At 41.5% G+C, this 22,597-nt stretch overlaps 1 protein-coding gene across 4 annotated transcripts; it reads left to right on the forward strand.

Moving 5' to 3' along the window:
* The first annotated feature begins 503 nt into the window (after positions 1-503).
* Positions 504-16,630, forward strand: CEP20 (centrosomal protein 20). Of its 4 annotated transcripts, none has more exons than XM_082669572.1 (5): positions 504-585; positions 3,802-3,999; positions 6,276-6,360; positions 9,915-10,051; positions 14,731-16,630. In XM_082669572.1, the coding sequence occupies exons 1-5, from the start codon at positions 558-560 to the stop codon at positions 14,805-14,807; spliced, it is 525 nt and encodes a 174-aa protein (XP_082525698.1). In that variant the 5' UTR covers positions 504-557; the 3' UTR covers positions 14,808-16,630. The 4 variants fall into 4 exon arrangements, with proteins under 4 accessions (XP_082525698.1, XP_082525699.1, XP_082525700.1 ...); XM_082669573.1 differs by lacking the exon at positions 14,731-16,630 and adding an exon at positions 10,903-11,599; XM_082669574.1 differs by lacking the exon at positions 9,915-10,051.
* Positions 16,631-22,597: the final 5,967 nt, after the last annotated feature.

Here is a 22,597-nt window from a genome sequence, read left to right on the forward strand (position 1 = left end):
GTCAGGCTCATTCATAGTAAGCCCTTAATACACTGGTTCTCAAGGAGTTATCCCCAAGATCAGCAGCATCAGCATCATTTAGTAACTTGTTAGAATGGAATTCTCGGACCTCACCCCAGATTTACTGATCAGAAACTCCAGGGGTGGGGCCCAGAAATCGGTTTTAACAAGTTCTCCAGGTGATTCTGATGCATTCTCAAGTTTAATACCTGGTAACTATTAACAATTAGTACTTGAGGCTGCTGAGGTGAGCAGTGGGCAAATTATGAAGGTTAAAGTTAAGCCCTACGGTGCCAGCAAGACTCCTGGTAAGGTTCCAACCTGCCTCAGCCCGGGCTTACCCTCCCTCCTCCCTCAGCAGGGCCCGCCTAGTGCACTCGCTGATTGGTGGGGTCTCTCTGGACCGTCACCCCATCCAACCACGGAGAACGTAAACGAAGAGGGGCGGGACTAGGCGCGGCGAGAGCGGCGAGCCTGTTGGCTACAGGCCACGTCGCGGGGCGGGGCGGGGCTGCGCGTGCGCACGGCCTAGGCGCGCCCGTGTGGGCCGTTGAAAAATGGCGACTGTTGCTGAGCTGAAGGCGGGTGAGTGCGAATGGGAAGCTTGCCGGCTGAACTTTGTCGGCCTTCAGCCTGTGAAAAGGATGGGACGAAATGAGGGTGCGCGGAACACTAGTCAGCCTTTTCGCGGGTCGTTCTGTGGCGTCAGGGCCTGCGGAGCGTCCAGAGGGTGTGGCGGCCGCCGCGCGGGGGCCCTGAGGGGATGTGGTTGCATAGGGACAATGTTTAAACCGGCTTTGAGCTGGAGGAGGAGTCCCAGGATCCCCAGGTACCTGAGAGGTCTATAGTTCTGCACCTTGGGGCTCTGGCGCATCCTTCTGGACCTCGACGGGGGCGAGGCCGTGGGCCGGGCCTTTTCCTCCGGGCTGATGATTCCAACGTCTAAACCACCATTGTTGGTGTTCCGCACAATCCTAAACCATTTGCTTGCTTATCTCATTGCGTCCATACAACCACCTGCGAGGTGGGTCGCGATTTTCCATGGGGAAAAAGTGGAGGTAGAAAGGTGTCTGGCTTGGCCATTCTCCTGTGTTTTTAGGAAAAGTTCCACAAAGGTTCGAGCCCTTAAGCTGAGAACATTTGTACACCGTTAGTTTTGACGCAAATGTCCAAACGAGTAATAGTAATTATAGTTATTAGCCATCGAGCCTTATGTGTCAGGCACAGCCTAGCGCCTGTGTTATCTAATTTATTCTGTGTATGAACCTTATGCCCATTTCATAGATTAGGAAATTGAGGCGCTGAGAGGTGAAATAGATCGACTAAAGTAATTTAGCTATAAAGAGGCAGAGTGAGAACCTAGAGATGCTGCACCAGGCCTGCAGGTCTTAGTTACTGAGTGATACTGCTGCCTGCCTAGTAAAACCAGTTACATTTTTCAGGGAATTTAGGCTCTAAATCAGTGATTCTTAGAGATTTGGTGGGGAGAGTATGATTTGAGAATATGATTCAGGAATTATTGATCTAAATGTATATTTGCGGCCCAGGACTGATGAACAATCATTACAAAGGCATACCTCTATCCACAAGGACAGACTTGACATGAATTGGTGAACTCTCTCCCCAGGAAACACATATCACCTGTACTATTGCATGCAACTTCTGAGGATTTAAAGATACTTTGGAATATAAACCAGGTTAAGAAGCTCTTTCCAAAGAAATTGTCATGGTACAGTGTTTTAATAACCATGATAATAGAGGGCAGATCAGGATGATACGGAACCCTAGAACTCTGTAGACAAGGGATGTCCTACACAGATGTAGGGAGCCCTTTATGCTTTTCCTGCATTTGTCAGCTCTGAATATACTTAGTGTTCAAGAGAAACGCATTGAAAATGCTTGCCAATCAATTATCTTATATGGGCTTTCACCTTTTTAAAGCACTTTCCCCTCACATTTTTCCACCTTACTTGGTTCTACCTCTGAGACATAGAACTCATGTTGGAGAAGACAAGTGAGGCAGGAGTTAGTGATCTACCGCTGAGGTAGTGATGGGACATGCTGGGTTTCCTAACTCCAGCTTCATTAATTCTCATTTCTTTGCTGAGTTCAAGGCTGTGCTGTGTGCAAATACAGAGTAATTGGGGGGAAAAAATCTCTCCGTCTAATTTCTAAAGATGGAATTGGAGAACAGGGGTTCAGTTATGATCCCAACATGATAAAGCTGTACCTGCCTTTTATGGGCCTGTTGCACAGTCTGACTGGGTGATAACTACTCTTAACACACCTGCAAAAAAGGTTGAGGGGATGAATCTACATATAAGGGCCAAGAAAGGTTAAAGTCTAGTCCAGATTGTATCTCTTTAATCAACAAAACCTGACTCAGGTTTTTGTTGTTTATCAAAGCTTAAAAAAATTTCATGTCCATGCCTACTTGGATACACTCCCTGGGCTCCTTTTATTTTATTTTATTTTTGGCTGCATTGGATCTTCGTTGCTGCACGTGGGCTTTCTCTAGTTGCTGCGAGCGGGGGCTACTCTTCGTTGCAGTGCGGGGACTTCTCATTGCGGTGGCTTCTCTTGTTGCGGAGCATGGGCTCTAGGCGCATGGGCTTCAGTACTTGTGGCTTGCGGACTCTAGAGTGCAGGCTCAGTAGTTGTGGCACATGGGCTTAGTTGCGCCGTGGCCTGTGGGATCTTCCCGGACCAGGACTCGAACCCGTGTCCCGTGTGTTGGCAGGCGGATTCTTAACCACTGCGCCGCCAGGGAAGTCCCTGGGCTCCCTTTCTGAATTGTCATTATTGGGGTGTACTTATTTATAGCATAATACAGTATTAAACTATATTTATTACACCAATAGTATACAGCACAGTATTATAATGCCTCTAGGCAGCTCTCTATTCTAGGCACTATGGGTGAAATGTGTTAATTCTCTGGAGTTGTTATTTAGCTATTAAGGACAATGTGAGAGAAAAAAAAAAAAAGGTTCCAGACCACTGCAAGGGATGATGCCAATTCAGCCCTATCCATATTAGTATTTATAGCTAAATCTCATTATCATAACTACTGATATTTGTAATAATGACCCTTGCTTATCAAGAAGTTAGATTACGTTCAGCATATATATCCCTGATTCCTTGAGATGACATTGATAAAGTTACATGTTAGATTTCTAAGTAGGCTTACAATTTCAAAATCTTACTGTTTTAAGGAATTAACTCACAATTGCCTTTAAAAAACAAACCCCCCAGAACAAAAGCCCACCTTTTTGTTCAGAATGGGCCATTTCCCAAGGTTTCTGGGTATCAGTTTTTATACAAAGGGCACGACATAGTCCTTCCTTTTTGGAGTGTACTTGTTATCTTTAATCATCTACTTTCTGGACCAGAGGGTTTTAGTGACATACAGAACCTGTCTGCAGTGACAACCATTCTTGAAAAGATATGAGACACTGGGAGATAAGTTCAGGTCCCAGTAAGCTGAGTATATTTCTCTCCCCCTTTTCTTCTTCACTAAAGAATGTGTATCAGTCTGTAGCCTCTGACAGTGATGATGTTGGAAGGATAAATTTGCATTTGCTTAAATATATTAAAATAGTAAATCATCGCAACTCAGGAACTTTATTTTTTATTACAAATGTGGCTTGTGGTAGCTAATGTGATGATTGTTCAGTTTGTCATAGAGTATAGGTTGAAAGTGCATGTTATGCCATTTACCTTTTAATCATTTTTCTTCAGAGTTTGGCTAAGAATGACAAAATTCCTTCTGTAACTGAAGCATTAATATTTTATATTTAACAGTTTTAAAGGACACCTTGGAAAAAAGAGGAGTATTAGGGCATTTAAAAGCAAGGATTCGAGCTGAAGTTTTCAATGCTCTTGATGATGAAAGTGAACCTCGACCATTACTGTCTCATGAAAACCTTCTAATTAATGAATTAATTCGGGAGTATTTGGAATTCAACAAATATAAGTATACAGCATCTGTCCTCATAGCAGGTAAGAGGTTATTTATTGTTAGTTACCTGATACGAAATCTGCCTCTTCCCTTCTCCCAATTCTCAGAAAGTGTTTAGCCTAGAAATCTAATTCCATTACCAAACAGTATCATCTGGGACATGACTGGAACATAAAACCTCCCATGGGCTCTTTCCATAGCTTGAACAAGTGCTTGTGAGGTTTATTGTATTATAGGGGGAAATAACTCAATAAACACTTAAACTAGGTGCATACTTTGAAAAATCATCCATAATTCCTGGCACTGACAATAAATACTTGTTTACTGGTATTGAGAATAAACAATTCTTTACATTTTACCCTATGTGCTGTCCGTCTTTTTTCTATGTATATGCTTTAAAAATACACACACACAGATTTAATATATATTCTTTATTAAAAAATATAAAACATTGGGAGATAAAGCCTCAAAATATTGCTACCATGTATTGATCAGGCACTGTATACAAATGTATGTGAAAGCATGATATCTAAAAAGGATTAGATAATCTATAGAAATTTCAAATAACTGTGTTGTACACCTGAAACTAATATAATATAATATTGTGAACCAACTATACTTAAATAAAAAAAGAAATAAGAGGTCAACTATACTTCAATTAAAAAGAAGAAAAAAAAAAAAAGAAAAGGATTAGGAAGGTAAACTCCAAACTCATTCTAGTGATGGGAGGGAGAGAAATGGTATTGGGGGAGGGAGTCAACAGTTAAAAAGAAATTTATTTTATCTGTTAAATTTTATTTCTTAAGAAAGCAAAAGAACTGGAAGAATATGCACAATAGTCAGGATCAGCATTGCCTCTGGGCTGGGGGAGATGAGGTTGGGAGGATGATCAAAAACACCTTGCATGTACATAACTTGATTCCCTTGTTCAAGGTGTAATCTGTGCTTTAAGACTGTTTGGTGCCTTGGAGATATGCCTCATCAAAGAAAAGAGATCATGAAGTGGATTTTGGAAGAGAGAATGGATTCCTTATTTGTGATGCTGGAACTTTCCATTCGATAGATCTTTTGTTAATATTCTAGATCTTTTATTTAATGTTAACTGAATGTTAATACCTTAACTGAATAAAGACTGATGATCTTTATTGGTTTAAGGATCTTCAATATCAGTATCTTCACTTTCTTCAGTTTGTTATAGATGGCTATATAATACATTAATAATCAGAAAAGAAGAATATGAAAATATCATCAATTAGATGTCTTGGACTTGTGCTTACCTAGAATGGAATATAATGACATAGTCAAGTTTCTACAGTGTCTTGGCTTTTTAAAACAAAAAATGAGGTAAAATTAACATATAAGATTCTTTACCATTTTTAGTATATAGTTCTATGGATTTTACCAAATTCATACAGTTGTGTAACTACCACCACAATCACAATCACGATATAGAACGTTTCCATCACCTCAAAAAATTGTGTCCCTTTGTAGACAACCTCTTCTACCCTCAAACCCCTAGCAACCTCTGATCTGTTGTTTTCTGTACCTATCATTTGCCTTTTCCAGAACATCATATAAGTGAAACCATGCAGGATGTAGCATTTTGAATCTTTTTCCTTTCACTCAGCATAACACATTTGAGACCATGCTGTTATTTTTCCACTCTGAATAGCATTCCATTGTATGGTTGTATTGATGTATCTATTATCAGTTGATAGACATTTGGGTTGCTTCTAGTTTTTGGCAATTATGAGTCAAGCTGCTATAAAACATTCATTTACAAGTTTGGCCGAACGTTGTTTTCATGTCTCTTGGGTAAAGAGGTAAGAGTGGGATTGCTGGGTTGTGTGTGGTAAGTGTATGCTTACCTTTATAAGTGGATGCAACATTTTGTTCTCCTACCGGCAGAGTATGAGGGTTCCAGTTGCCCTGTGTCCTTGCCAGCACTTCATATTAGTGTTTATTGTACTTTTAGATTTATTGCCGCCAAATGGATATCAGCACTGTCATGTATTTAATTTACAGGCTTCTTAGAAAATAGGACTTCTGAAGTCTAGTATATAGAAACAATATTTTCCCAACTCAAAATTAGGGGATTTAAAAAATAAATTTATGTTAAACTGTATTAAAATATGCATTTAACAAAGTGGCTATTCTGAAAGTCATAAAATCACACACAGTTGCATCTGCCTTGGCGTGTGCCATCATTCTTCTAAAATCTGAAAAATGTGTATACCTCGTAAGTGTGGTTTTTATCAAAATCCTATTTACTTTTTACATTAATAAAGACTCAGTGTTTTATGATTTTTCCCCCCAGAATCTGGTCAACCCATAGTTCCATTGGACAGACAGTTTCTCATCCGTGAACTAAATGCATTTGAAGAATCAAAGGATAATACAATGTAAGAAGTTTTTTAAAAAAATAAGTTTTCAGATACTGTTGTATTGGAGTCATAATTGCATAGCAGTGGTTTTATTTCATTTTAATTCAGGAGGTATTTATTTGGGCCCAGTGTGTATCTAGCACACGTCTACGGTGTGCAGCTGTGTGTAGGTGCTAAATGCCTGTGGTTTCAGAGGACTGAGCACCCCTGCTTTATCCTAAGGGTCACGTCTCTTGGCTTCTTCATCCATCCTTTTGTTTTTTACCTGAGGCTTTGCTCTATCAGTTGTTTTCTTCCTCACATTTAACTCTTCCTCCTCACTGCTTCCTTCACTTCAACTTGGGAATGTACTCAAATCTCTCCTCTCCAAAAAAACCTCTTAACTCCTTTTTATCCCTGAACTTAGTGAAGATCAACCCCCTGTTTTCATTTTGTTATTACCCCCTCTTTTGCCTTCTCTGCATTTTAAGTTCTCCCCTCACCATTTGTACTGAAACTATGCTCTTGAAAAAGAGTGACCACTTTCTAGTAGTTTCTTAGTTTTTTTCCTACTTTAGTGTTTCTTAAACTTTTTCTAGAGGATCCCTGAATGGCAGAAAAAATTGTACCTAGGAGGCCTGGGAACATAGATCAAAGCACCTTTCCCCTGGTAAGAAATTTCTTTGAAGTCTCATGTTTTCTCTTTCTAAAAGGTTTATTGAATTTTTTCATTCTACTTCATGATATAATTATTTTTACCATTAAAATGTTTTAAATGACATGCCAATTAAATTGAACTCTCCCTCAAATCTTTGTGTAAAATTAGTGTTCTGGGATCATATGCCACCTGTACTTTGTACCAGGCCCCTAGCACTAAGAGTGGATATATATCTATTTCCAATTTGAGAAGCTCAGCTTTACTTGAGTTTCTGCAGTGTTTTGTAATATTGACAACTCTTTCTTAAAACACTTCTTGTCATTTGTCTTTTATGACTCTTTACTGTCTTGGTTTTTCTGTCTCCCTAATGGTCATCACAGTTTCTTCATTGGCTCCTTTAAGGTTCCTTTAAATTGTGGGCACTCTCCCCCAAGTTTTGTCCTTAACTTTCTTTTCCTCTTGTCCCCCTGCCCACTTTTCTATGTAGTCTTGAGTCTTTAATGATGTCTCCACGCTGGTGACTGTGCTTTAAATCTTACAGAGCTCGTGAATTACGGGCCCACATTTCTGCTGGCATCTCAAACTCTGTGTGTCCAAAAATCAAGTCCATTATTTTCATCTCTTCAAGCCCCCCTCATAGCTTCCTCATACAGCCATTCAGGTCTTCACCTGAGAGCTCACTTGCACTTCCGGCTCCTTACTTCTCCACCAGTCATTTTGCGAGTCTCATCAATTTGGCCTGTGCAGTAGCGCCTGTCTGTCCTCACGACCTGTGCCGTGCAGTTCAGGAGGCGTCTGTCCCGTTTCTCTCCAGTCACTTTCTTTTCTAACTCATGTCACGCTGCCAATAGTTTGCTTTCTGAAAGCAAATGTTGCTTTAAAGCATTTCCATTGAAAAGTTTTCAGATTTCAAAAAGTAATGTGGTCCATATATGGTGTAGGCTCCAGTGGAAGTCTGAAGTAGCATTAATAGTCACATTAATATTTTTCAGTGAAACTTAAGAATTTTCACAAAAAGTAGATAAAGTGTATAATAACCTTATATTAGGTCAAGCCATGCCACCAAATGAGTTTGTGCCAAATTTATGAAGAAAATTAGTTTTCAGAGTTTTTGTTTTTCAGAATTGCAAATAAGGCATTGTGAAGCTGTACTTTAAAAACATTAAGTAGGATTTTTGAAAAAAGAAACCTTAATATTCATGAAGCTGCAGGTTAAATGTGGTAGTTTTATATTTTCTAATGTCTTAAAAATTTTAAATCTTAAGTAAATTTTATTGTAAATTTGGAAAACAGAATTTTTTTAATTTAAAAATCTTCTTTGACCAGTTAACACTTTGGGAAACAATGGTTTAAAGTAGACGAAGAGACCTATTTTATATTCCTGTATGAAGCTTTTATAAGAGCTGAGGCATCTTATTAAAAATAGAGAAACTCACTCTCTTGGTTTCTTTGTGGTATGGAAAAATTGCTTTTGTGTGTAGTTGGTTATTTATTGCTGTATAACAGATTACCCCAGAAGTTGGTGGTTTAAAACAACAGACATTTATTATCAGTGGAGAGGAATCTGGGCGTGGCTTCTGTGGCTGGTCTCACTCAGGAGATTGCAGTTAAGATGTTGACCGGAGATACAGTCATCTGAAGGCTTGGCTGGAGCTGGAGGATCCATTTCCATGTGGCACATTCACATGGCTGCTTGTCGGAGGCCTCAGTTCTTCACTACATGAACCTTTCCACGGGACAGCTTGAGTGTCCTCATGACATGGCAACTGACTTACCCTAGGGAGAATGACCAAGAGAGAAGGCAAGGAGGAGGCCGCAATGCCGTTTATGACGTAGACTCTAAAGTTGCAAGTGCTGTCACTTAATGCCTTACTCAGTTCCTGAGAAGTGAGTTCAGCTCACACTCAAGAGGACAGCAGTTAGACTCCACCTTTTGAAGGGAAAGGATGTCATACTTTGAACCATCACACCTGCTAATAAGTAGATAGATTATCTCAAAAAGACAGTCCATTAAATTGATATTTTCAACAGTGATATTGGAAACAAGGGAAAACCACTCTTTATTGTCATCAGAGCAGCCTCCATTGGTGCAAGGGCACTAATGTAAATCTCCAGGCAGCATGCTGTAAGGAAAAGAATATGGGACTTGGGGTTCAAGTGTAAAGTTTGTTGACTATCTAAGCAATCTCTAGCAAATCCTCAGTGAGCTGTGGTTTTCTTATTTATAAATTGGAGATGATGATTATGATATCACAAGGTAAAGATAAAATGAAGAGAGAGAAGAGTGTTTTGTAAACTGTAAAGTAGCTTTTAAAATACTAGTTCTTGCCCGACTCCTGTATAGCTTGCATTTATATACCATTTAATATGTGCCAGGTATGGTTCTAAGCACTTGATATTTATTAACTCATTTTGTCCATAACTGCCCTATGAGGTAGAGACTATGCTTATCCTCATTTATAGAGGAAGAAACATTTATGAGGCTGGGGACGTTAAGAATCTTGCTGAGGTCAAGTGGCAGGGCCAGGATTTGAACCCAGGCAAGGATTTATTAATCCAATAAATATATATTGAATAGTTGTTTTGTATCAGACCATGTTAGGTAGTGGGAAATCTTATACTGGACTTCGGAGTTTAAAAAAAAAATGCTGATTCCTGTGCATTGGTTGAAATTGTATTTCAGCTTAGGTGAGGTTAAACTTGTTAGTGTTTTCTCTGGATTTTAAAATTGTCTTTAGAGTTAAATGGTACACTTAAATTTGAAAAGGCATGAACAAGTTTGCAATTTGGATAATAACCATGCATCTTTTTTCTTTTAAGTCTGGTGAATTACTTGGCTATTTTCGTGTCAGAGGCTACCTTTTAAAGAGTAGATATTTTTAAGCTTTTCCTATTTATTCAAATTGAATTGATTTTGATTTTCTTCCTGCTATAGACCTCTTTTATATGGAATTTTAGCTCATTTCTTGCATGGAACTAAGGATGACATCCAAAATACATTTCTGAAAGGGTCTTCACTTCAGCCTCCAAACCCAAATCTTGGCAGACAACCTAATGGAAGAAAGCAAATGGGTATGAGTTTTCTGAGACTTATCATTTAGCTATCAGCAAGTATGTTTTCTTCCTATCTGTTTTTATCTTTGGAACAGTTTTTCCTAAGATTTTGAGTCAAAGTTTAATTCCATTTATATCCAATATAGTTAGCCCGTGTTATTTATCCTCAAAAAAACAATGCTTTTCAGAAGGAGAATCTTGTGAGGGGTGGGGAGATGACTAGACAAAATTCTTAGATATAATTTCTATAAAGAAGTGTTGAAAAACTTGATTTTCACATAGATTTTGTACTCTTTGGAGTAGCTTAGATCCTTAGCGTACTGAAGAAGGAGGTTTTTATCACATTATCAATTTTTTCCCCTCTAAGACTGAAAAAAGGCAAGATTGCTGAATATAGATAGAGCAGTCAGAGGTTTATGTGTTGTCCTTTGCATTTTCAGGATTCCTTTCTTTTGAGGGGGTGGGGGGAATACTCTTTGTGGTAGTGTTGTAGTTATCTATAAATAAATTCTTAGGAGAACAGCTCATATTTCTTTTAAGAATGCTCACTCTTCCAATGAGGTTTCAGTTGTTTTGATTATATCAGCAGTAGAACCTCAGTTTGATAATCTAAATTGAATGGTTTATAGCTCAGTGTTTCCAACTGTGGTTGAGAGTTGATCTCTCTTTTTAAGGATAGTCATAGGTGGGGCTCAGGCAGCTGATTATCAGAACAAATATAAATCTTTTTTTTTTGAACCTGCACCCTTGGCAGTGAAAGCGTGGAGTCCTAACCACTGGACTGCCAGGGAATTCCCAGAACAAATATAAATCTTGACTGTTGAAGTAAACTTTTAAGAAACATCTAAAGTGCAAATTGTCTTTTGCAGTTTTCCTGAACTGCCATGAGCAATATTGATCATGTTGGGCTTCCCTGGTGGCGCAGTGGTTAAGAATCCACCTGCCAACGCAGGGGACACAGGTTCGAGCCCTGGTCCGGGAAGATCCCACATGCCGCAGAGCAATTAAGCCCGTGCACCACAACTACTGAGCCTGCACTCTAGAGCTTGCGAGCCACAAATACTGAGCCCACGTATCACAACTACTGAAGCCTGCGTGCCTAGAGCCCGTGCTCTGCAACAAGAGAAGCCACCACAGTGAGAAGCCTGTGCACCTCAATGAAGAGCAGCCCCTGCTCGCTGCAACTAGAGAAAGCCCGTGAACAGCAACGAGGACCCAACACAGCCAAAAACAAATAAATTTTAAAAAAAGAAAGTATTTAGTTGCCTTTTGAGATAATTGCGAATATTTAAAAAAATATATTGATCATGTTAAATACTTACTCTGTCTCTTAGATCTGAAAGCAAAATATTTGTGAATCACGGTGATCTCTTGAAGGTTAGTTCTGACTTTACTAGGAGTTATCCTTCTATATATCTTAGAATTCTAAGTCCATGGAACATTGGAAAAGAAATCATTCCCGTCTTCTTATTTTAGTTGAGAAAACCAAGACTAAGAGGTTCATTGACTCATCTAAAGCCTGTAGCTGATCGTTTTTAGCAGAATCAACACCCTTGATTGCCATTCCTGTACACTTTCCACTTAAAGAATATGGAGAAGTTTTCTTAGTTCCTTTTTCAGGTATTGGTAAGGAACTGTCATTATTGCCTACTATTTGGCAAGAACTTAAAAAACAAAACAAAACACACAGTACAAGAGTAAATGTCTAAACATCAGTAGTATAATGTGAAATTCCCTCTAACCTCCTCCCTCCTTGCCTCTCCCTAACGCCTTGATTTCCCTCCCCTCCACAGAAGGTAGTGCTGTTAGCAGCTTGGTGGGTGTCCTTCAGGAGTCATTTCTACATATTTAAATTTATATGCACTGTTCCTGTGCATATTATTCCTACAGTTTGCTTTTTTCACTTGTTTTATCAATTTATGTAGATCTGCTTCTACCTCGTTCTTTCTGTAGTATTCCATAGTACTATTGCTAATCACTCTTTACTGATCTACTTTTGTATCTTTTTTTTTTTTTTTTTTTTTTTTTTGGCTGCATTGGGTCTTCATTGATGCGCATGAGCTTTCTCTAGTTGTGGTGAGCGGGGGCTACTCTTAGTTGTGTTGTGCGGGCTTCTCACTGTGGTGGTTTCTCGTTGCAGAGCACAGGCTATAGGCGTGTGGGCTTCAGTAGTTGCAGCACGCGGGCCCTAGAGCTCTCAGGCTTCAGTGATTGTGGAGCACAGGCTTAGTTGCTCCGTGGCATGTGGGATCTTCCTGGACCAGGGATTGAACCCGTGTCCCCTGCGTTGGCAGGTGGATTGTTAACCACAGCACCACCAGGGAAGTCCTACTTTTGTATGTTTTAAATTTTTTGCTTTTACAGTATTGCAGGGTAGCATTAGTATTTTTCTTATGTGGATGCCTAGAAGTAGAATTGCTGGTTCAAAATATATGCATATTAAAAAATGTAGTAGATACTGTTTAATTCCCCTCCAAAAAGGCTTTACCACTTTACATGCTTGCCAAGAATATATGATAATGCCAGTTTCTCTTTAATTGTCACCGGTGGATATTGTACACATTAACACATGTTAACACAGCAAACCCATGACGTTGGTATTTTTAGCTCCAGTTGGGTGGGTGGGGGCAGGGTGTGCTAGAGAGGATGCAAGAGTCCTTGGGTTACCTTGGCTCCTGTCTGTATAAAGTGCCAGAGACATCAAAGATTCGAGTTCAGCAAAGCTTTGGGTACCTATTCTGTGGAAGACTCAGAAAGGAGAATGAGTGCACTAATAGGAGAACAGTGATATTGCAAATTATTTTTCTTGATCATCAAAAATGTTACTGACACAACAGGAACCTCGTGCAATGAATTGTGAAGAATTGTTAGCCCCAAATTGCATTATGTTTCAGTAACACATTTAGGCATTTAGGCATTCCATTTACTTTCTCAACTCCAACTTATTGTGTGAAAGATACATAAGTTTTATTTGACAACATCGAGACGTTATAAAGGTATTAAAATAATTATTCTTCAGATTATATACCTTCTATCTACACAAAGTCATCCAGCTGAAATATAAAACACTAAAATTAAATTCTCTTTTATTTGAAGATAAGTCCAAAGCCTGCCATCATGAAAGCACTTCTTTTATTAAAGCTTTCAGAGTACAAAAAAAAAATGAAGAGGGTTTATATAACAGGCACACTCACCTTTGAAATGGTAGCCAGTTCATTAATGCTGCTGATATTAGTGCTTGTAATATTGAAAGCAAGGTAGTTTTTGCTATAAATAAAAGCCCAGATATTTTATAATAGAGAAAATCATTATCAGCTCAACATTATTGCACATCTATGAAGTACATGAGTGACATACTTAACTCTTTTATAACACTTCTCTAGAAAACCTAAAATGGTTTTGCCTTAAGGATATTGTTGATCTTGTTCTTCCAGCAAAGTTGCCTAACACTGAGGGGGATGAATTTTCCAGACCTGTGGTAGTGTTAGCACTCTGCACTGCCTCTGAGGATGAGGGGCTGCTCTGGACTAGCAAGACTGTGTGTACAGCAACTTGTCCTCAGAATTAGCAAATCTAGTGTGCATTTTTGGTGCTACAATTGCATATTTCTAACAACTTGTCTAAATTTGTATTTTTTTGTCTCCTGTTATCAAAATGGTCATTAAAAAGGTTTTGTATTTTTACTTGTAAAGAGTGTTTGGGGAATTGGGGGTTAGGGTTGGGGGGGTTCATGTTTTCTTAGGAATTTAGTTTGTGCATCACATTTTTTTCTTTTTTCTTTTTTTTTCTTTTTTTGGCTGCGCTGGGTCTTCATTGTGGTGCGTGGGCTCTCTAGTTGTGGCACGCAGGCTTAGTTGCCCCATGGCATGTGGGATCTTAGTTCCCTGGTTGGGATCTTAGTTCCCTGACCAGGGATCAAACCCATGTCCCCAGCATTGGAAGGTGGATTCTTAACCACTGGACCACCAGGGAAGTCCCTGTGCGTTGCATTTTTGTCGCATTGGATGTTAAGTCTCTTTAGGTTCTTTTAATCGAGAATACTTCTGCCTGCTCCCCTCTCCCCCAGGACAAAAGAAATGGAGCAGACATAACTAGGGCCCTTTCTTTACTATTCTGGAGCACAGTGTGTGGTCACAGAGGCTCTGGGCTCCTCTGAACCTGCATGGAACTTTCTTGTTTTGGGCTGAAGAACATTTTCTACAATTTCTCGGGGGGTTTTCTGATTTTGGTAGGAAGTTGTAAACCATGCTAGTTTTCTTCTTGCCGCAAGAGGGTGCTGCTGGGAGGATTTCTATTTGAAGAAAAGTTTTTTGTTTTTTGTTGTTTTTCTTTTTAGTTGAGCTTTGGCATCCCTCAAAATACTAATTGAATACACAGTCCTTTCTTGTGAATTCCATTCCTTACATACAGTGTAAGTTTGTAAGTACTTATCCATGGGTTTACTCCAGGGTGTACTCTATTCACTTACAAAAAAATAGTCAGGAAACACTTGTGAAAAATTAGAGTGAGTCCCTAGTACTAAACATTTCTGATTTCTTCAATAGGGTTTTTTAAAAAAAACCCTTTTATTGTCCTAAGCCATCTAAAGAACTCAAACAATATTAAATATATAACATCCTATAATGTATGTAGATAAGTCTGCCTGCTGCCCATTTTTACTTGGGATGAGTACTGACCTTTGCTTCTGTTCATTGCAGAGGACCAGCTACAGAAGGAGCAGGGGAGGAGCGCTAACACTGAAAACCTGCACACTTCTCCCGCAATGAAGAGATGACATTTCCATGTGGGGCATTTTTTATAAACTTGTATGCATTAAATAACTTATTTATCCTCCTGATGTTACCAGAATTCATCACTAATATTTGTACTTTGTGGAAATGTGAGTTTCTGCAAAACCTTTAGCCCCTTGTGTTTTACTGCATTTGTGAATAAAAGCTAACTCTGTCATCTAGCTTACCAGATTTGACTTGAAAGAAAATGTGTTGTTTTTAGGAAGATTTTAAAGGCCCCTAAAGTTTTGAGAAATGAAAGGGTTTTTTAGTTCCCTATAAATTCTTCTAAAAAAAAATCAGGTCTTTATAGCCATACGCTCTGTTCTTTGTTTGGCTGCAGCACATGGCTTCCAGGATCTTAGTACCCCAGCCAGAGACTGAGCCCAGGCCCCCGCAGTGAAAGCACTGAGTCCTGACCACTGGACTGCCAGGGAATTCCCTGCTCTGTTCTTTACCATGGCACATTAATGAAATTTCCTTCAGGCTGGAATTATGTGGATTTATAGGAAAATTCATTCATGTTTTTAAAAAAAAAAATTTAAAAGAACACCAAAACCAGAAAAAACTATAATTCCTATAAAGTTTGATTGTTTTCGGGGGTGGAGCTAGCTATTTTTCAGATAACCATTTATAATTAGGTTTAAGTATCTGAATTACTACCTAAATTTGAACATTGAAACTTGGTAACGACGTACTTTTTCTTTCCTTAGACAGTTTGGTTTCTCCTAGAAGATTTAATTAAAAGGTGTGTGGGGGGGAATAACTCTTTTAATTCTGCTGTAAGTAAACCAAGAGTTTATTACGTGAAGAATGTGGAATAAACATGAAGAGACAGGCTTTATGAGAAATACCAGAAAGTACCTTTTAAAAGATGGCATTGTTTAACCTCCATGTGGCCTTCAGTTGTGCAATTACAAGATGAGCTATGAAAGGGCCAACTCTTACTTGTATGGGCTCTGAGTGTCTTATTAAATGTCGATTTTTATTCTTGGGGTAGAAAAATAGTAAGAGCTCTTATAGTGCCATCTCTAAAATGCTACTTTGATATTCATTGACATTTTTATAATGTGGAGTCTTCAGACTGATTTCACTGAAACCAACAAACTATTATAGTAGACACCTGATTGGCACAAATCATAAGGTGTATTCAGAACAAAACTGCATGGGCGCCTGTACACTGACAACATTTAGCTTAAACATTTTCCACAGGGAAGGTGATAAGCGCTGTAGTTGACAGAATTGGCGTTCTTTTCAGGGTATAGATTCTGTGCTGCTTTTGGAAATTATTGAAACTTGATTTTATTTTTGGTGCTAGTCAGGGTTCAGTCCTTACAGATTAACCAAGAACTTTTATCTGAATGCAGAAAATTATTTTAAAAATTGCCTTAAACCATACTTTACAAGTCAAAGGATTTTGAGAGGCCCTATTGGTGGGCTAAAATTACATATACAGATGTAGAAGTATTATAAGGGCTCATTTCCATTTTTTAAATGAAATCTATAGTACCTGATTACAGTTATGAATTCCATTGTATTGTATGGGGAGTATAAATATCTGAATTATTCTCAGAGGATTTAGTTTACATTGCAGGGCTGTTGGTAGTGGACACTGTTTACCTCAGGAATTGCAATCATGCAGGACTGGGTTAAGAAAAAATGCTGGAGTTTGTCATTTTGGATACTGATATAAAATCATCAAAATAGAAGCTAAACAGAATTGTCACATGTAGTCTATAGCACATTTGTATGCATTATTCTATAACTGGTTTGTACCTAGGCAACTTTTATACTTTCAGTGTATCATTTAATAAAAAAAAAAAAAAAATTCAAGCAACTCACCTTTGTGCAAAGGGCTTTCCTCTGACTGTTCTGTCATCAAGAGGTGTCCACTGGAACCAGAAGAAGGCTTGGCGATGGCTCCCTAGGCCTTCATTCGGGATCTCCAGGAACCTAGTTGTTGGAGGGTGCATAGTAAGGTTGAGGGTACTTGGCATCAGCCATATCACCCCGGGACAGTTATTCTTCATAGGTGGAAGTGGTAGGGGCTGGTGGTGGTATTCTCTGAGGGGACAGTATCATAATGTGTGGGGCCACATATGGCTTGAAAAAGTGCATTTAGTAGTAGTTTTTTTTTTTGGCCATGCCACGTGCCTTGTGGGATCTTAGTTCCCTGACCAGGGATTGAACCCGGGCCCTGGCAGTGAAAGCTCCGAGTCCTAACCGCTGGACCGCCAGGGAATTCCCATATGTTCTAGTAGTTTAAATAGGTTCCTGAGCTGAGACACTTAAATTCAAGGAAGGAAAAGACAAAAATAAACACAGAGGACCCATCAAACTCTTCTCACGAACTCATAAATTAAATTAGTACATCATTTCTGGTGGTTTTCATGAGGTTGTTGGGAGAAGTTATCCTCCAGACATGCTCCAAACTCCAGGAGAAGTTTCAGGAGAAAACTTATACAAAAATAGGATGGGAATTGGACTTGAAGAGGGATTTAGGAAAAGTAGACATTTAAAACTTTGGCAATGTAAAAACTCGGCAAGAGCAGAGGTGGCGTTTGAAGATGATAAATTTAAGCATAGCATATATGCTTGCTTAGAATAGACTAATAGCTTTATAATTATGTGCAAGAACACATTTATATATGACTCACATGCCTGTATGATTATGTAAAATTTGATGTGTTCTTTTAACCTGAAGCCAAGTGTACGTGAATGATTAACATTTTGTGAAAATATGCCTTTAAAGGCATTTAGGGCAATGCTTCCCAGCCACTTGGCATTTCATTTTTGTAACAACCATTCTGCAAGGATTGTGTGGTCTTCATTAATTTTTGTTTAAATGAAAGTGAGGTAAAATTATCTTTAAAAAATAGACAATTTTGTAAAGCAGTTTTAGGTTCACAGCAAAATTGAGTGTGAAGTACAGAGTTCTCACATACCCTCTGTCCCCACACACTCACAGGCTCCCCTGTTATCAACATGACCCCCGAAAGTGGTACATTTGTTACAATCAGTGAACCTACATTGACCCATCATTATTACTCAAAGTCTGTAGTTGACCTCAGGGTTCACTCTTGGTGCTGTACAGCCTATGGGTTTGAACAAATGTATAGTGACATGTATCCACCCACCATTACAGTATCAGTAGTTTCACTGCCCTAAAAATTTTCTGTGCTCTATTCATCGCTCCTTTCTCCTCTAGCTCCTGGCAACCACTGATCTGTTTACTGTCTCCATAGTTTTGCCTTTTCCAGAATGTCATATAGTTGGACTCATACAGTGTGTGGCCTTTTCATATTGTTTTCCTTCACTTAGTAATATGCTTTTGTTTCCTCCATGTCTGCTCATGGCTTGATAGCCCATTTCTTTTTAGTGCTGAGTAATATTCTGTCATCTGAATGTACCACAGTTTATCCATTCACTTACTTAGAAGAACGTCTTGGTTGCTTCCAAGTCTTGGCAATTAATGAAGAAAGCTGCTCTAAATAACTGTGTACAGGTTTTAGTACAGACATAGGTTTTCAGCTCATTTGAGTAAATCCCAAGGAGTGTGACTTGCTGGGTCATATGGTAAGAATATGTTTACTTCTGTAAGAAACTATAAAACTATTTTTATTGAGAATTTTAGGACTTTCCTGATAGAGAATCCAGAGTTACCAAGACACCGGAGCTGGAAACTGGTGATAAAGGAAAGAGCACTGCAAGTTACTGTGTGATTCAGTCTTGAGCCTGGAGAAACGTGGGGACCATGATGAGTGAAACCAAGTGCTTCTGCACAGGAGAGTTGGAGCAGAATCGTGCTTGTGGTCGGGAAAGATGGCCCTTTATTCGCAAGGAGGCAGAGTCCTGTGCAGATCTTGAGCTGGATGACTCGAGTGCTGATGCACTTTTAAATAATTGTGAAGGACATGCATAATTGTGAAGGACAAGCCATGCTTGGACCCAGTTTTTTTGTTTTTGCAGTACGCAGGCCTCTCACTGCTGTGGCCTCTCACGTTGCGGAGCACAGGCTCCGGACACGCAGGCTCAGCGGGCATGGCTCATGGGCCTAGCCACTCCGCGGCATGTGGGATCTTTCCGGACTGGGGCACGAACCCGTGTCCCCTGCATCGGCAGGCGGACTCTCAACCACTGCGCCACCAGGGAAGCCCCCCAGTTTTTGATGTTATTAGAAACTGGAGGGAATCATACTTTGGAAGTTTTTGAACCTAGTAGCAAAATCAAAGCTATTTGATTAAAAAAAAAAAAAGACTCTGAGAGTGGAATTTCCCCACTGCTGTCTTGTTCCATGAGTTCATGGAAACTCCCAGTACCCAGCGCCTCACAGAAGACATGCCAGGGAAACTTACTTGACAGTCAGTCACAGTAATGTTTTTTTAGTTTTTTTTGTTTTTTTTTTGTGGTACGTGGGCCTCTCACTGTTGTGGCCTCTCCTGTTGCAGAGCACAGGCTCCGGACGCGCAGGCTCAGTGGCCATGGCTCACGGGCCTAGCCGCTCCGCGGCATGTGGGATCTTCGCAGACCAGGGCACGAACCCGTGTCCCCTGCATCAGCAGGCGGACTCTCAACCACTGCGCCACCAGGGAAGCCCCACAGTAATGTTTTTTGAAGGTAACTTTCCCCCTCTATCTTTAACTGGCTTTTTGAGCCATGAGAAATAAAATGGAGGCATCTGATTTTGAAGATTCAAACATCTGAGCTTCTGCATTGGACAGATATTTATTGAATGACTATTATGTGCACACACTGTCCCTAAGTACTTCTAGAGTATACCAGAAGGGTATGAAACACTTTCCATGTTGAGGCAAAGATTCTGACCATCTGTGCTTTGAGAAAACACAGGCTCAGAGAGGTTCACTGACAGTCCTGTGGCTGCCTGGCTGGTGCTTAGCAGATCATGAGTTAAAAACCTCAGACTTCTCACCTACTTACCCTAGACTCCATCACAAAGGCAGGGTTGGGATCCCTGCTCTACCATTAACTAGCTGTGCTAAATTGGCTGATTATTTCACTCACCGAACCTGGTTTCTCCACAGCAAAATGGGAAAAAAAAGTTTAAGTACTTTGTAGGGTTGTTATAAGGATTAGGTTAGATAATGTAGTACAATTCAGTGTCTGTTATAAAGCCTTCATTTATTGATAATTTATTATAATTATTTTCTTTTAAAAGTTACCAAATTCTTTAAAGAATCAAATGCACCCCTTTGGAATATCGTTAACGCCTCCAGAAAAGTGCCTGTTTTTACTCTGAGGCCAGCAAGTTAAGACTGATGGCCTGCTCTGGGTTATCTTTCCAGGATGGGAAGGGGATGATCAACTTCAGTTTTTCCCCCTTCCTATTTTCTGCTCCACATCAGCTCTGTACTAACGCAGAGAGGATTTCCACTCCTTTTACAGTGCAGACATTAAAAGGCACGTGGGGAAGCAGTGCATTCATCACTTTCTGAAGAACTTAACCCCTAACGTCCCAGCCAACTGAATGCTGGCTGTTTTTGACTCTCTGACTTAGGCCCATTGTTGGGTAGAGAGCTGGGCCTGCGTGTTTTCAGGGGTGAAAAGCAGGCAAGATGTTGAAGGGATGAAGGGACCGAGAGGGTCTGAGATGCAGAACTCTACAGAGGAGACTGGTAGCCTGCAGGAAACAGAGGGCAGGACAGGCCCTCACCATTATGACGTCCCCCAGGCCTGGTGCAACTCTGCTTGGTTTCATGTTTGTTTTGAATAATAGCAGCTAACACGAAGCAGTGTACTATGTTCATTTTACATGGATCATCTCAAGGACTGTTTACAAACAGCTGGGAAGTGAAGAAGTGACTGATGTTCCTCCCATTTTACAGGTAGGGAAACTGAGGCACAGGGCCAAATAGCTAGAAAATGGCACTGGCAGATTCAAACTTAGTTATCTAACCTCAGAGAGGAGTCTTTAGCCTCAAGGCTAATTGTCCTGGGCATTTCCCCTTAAAGTCTCTCTTGGAAGTGAATCATGGCAACAGTGGGCTCTGGACCCAGTGAGGGCTCAGGCAAATCCCTTCACTCCTCCAGGGCCTCAGTTTTCTCACCTGCAAAATGGGGGTATTAATAAAGGCCCCACCATCACCCGGCCTCGTGGCTGGGGGAGGGTTTGTTGGATAAGACTGGGGCGAGTGCCAAGCACAGAGCCTGGTAAGGGTCTTCCAACATCTTTAATCCTGTCTGTAAACCCTCTGGCTGGAAGCAGCTGGAACCCACGGGGGACTGGGGGCTGCCCCCTTCTGGCTCTGCCGGGAGCAGAAGGGTCCCCTTCCCACCCCGCTGGTCTCGGATGCCACCCCCTCAACCTCCGCGGGGCGCCGGGAGGCCGCTCGGCACCATATTTAGTCAGGGGGAGCGGCAGCCCCGGGCTGGTATGCGGCGCTGGGAATTCCTGCAGGAAGGAGCCTGAGCCTGCCCTTTTTGGGTTGTCTCCCTCCCGCCCGGGTAGGGAGGACCGGCCGGGAACCTCGGAGCCGGGCCAGGCGGGGAGCGGGGCGCCCGGCTGCCCGCAGGTCCCCGGCCTGGCGCGGGGCCAGCCCACCGCCGCGGCTTCCTTTTATGGCCTGTGTGCGTGCATATGACAGAGTGGAGAGAGATGGAGAGAGATGGAGAGAGCGAGAGAGGGAGGGAGATCTGGAGCCAGAGACACAGAGACCAGAGACAGAGTGAGACAGAGGGACAGAAAGAGACAGCGGTGGGCAGAGTGACGGAGACATAGAGAGAGAAAAAAGGCAGAACAAGACAGAAACGGTGATGGAGAGACAAGGTGTCAGACACACAGGAGGGGGTGGGGCGGACACGGGGTAAGGGAGTGGTACTAAGAGGGAGGGAGAGAGAGAAAACTTTCAGGCAGCTTCATTTTCAAGAATTTCTTCGGGCGGGGAGGAGCAGGTGAAGAGAACTTTCAAGAGCGCCTGGCACCCACATTCTGTTTGGATCCTGACATGAACCTTGCAAATTACGTAATTATACACAAACACACACACACACACACACACACACACTTTTCAGCTTCGGACACTGAGGCTCAGAGAAGGGAAATGACTTGCCTGAGGTCACACAGCCAGCGAATGGCACACCAGGACCTGAAGTCACAACAACTGGGCCTCTTTTTTTTTTTTTTTTGCTTGTGGGTGGAGGTGGGGATGCCAAGTTGGGAAAAGTAAAAACTTCCCCTTTCTGCACAATTCCCAGCAGAGTTGGGGGGTCTTGCCTTGTACTTTGCAAAGTTCAAAAAATCCCCTTTCCCCACCCTTCACGCAGCACGGCCAGGCCCTTTCCAGGTAGTGGGGGACGAAGAAAAATGGCGAGCGGGGAGAGGAGGTGTCAACTCGGGCCCCTCACAGTTCCCGCCACGCGGAGGAAGCGGTTAAAGCCCGTGAGGCTAGAGCTGACTCAAGGGAGAAATTCTCAAGCATCCCCTATAGACGCCGGCCGCTCAACCCCTTTCTTTAGGGACCCGGAGTCTCGGTGACTGTCCCAGAACCCGGGTCAGACACTGGCCCCGAACGCTTCTGCCCGCTGCGCCTTTCCCGGGAGCCCTGCGGCCCCCCGCTCCCCCCTGCGCCGCCGCCTGGGTGCGCCCCTGTACGGGCGCCGCGACAGGTGCGCGCGAGGCCTGGACCAAAGCCGCGCTTTTCGGACCCTGCAGGTGGCGCTGCGGAGGGAGCAGCGCGAGACTCACACCCACTCCGCCCCCTCCACCGCCTCCCCTTTCCCTCCCGCGGGCAGCTCCGTGTCTATAAAGAGAGGCGTCCCAGGCGAGCGAGAAGGTTTG

Source organism: Grampus griseus (genome assembly GCF_964374135.1).
Source record: "Grampus griseus genome assembly, chromosome: 14".
NCBI lineage: Eukaryota > Metazoa > Chordata > Mammalia > Artiodactyla > Delphinidae > Grampus > Grampus griseus.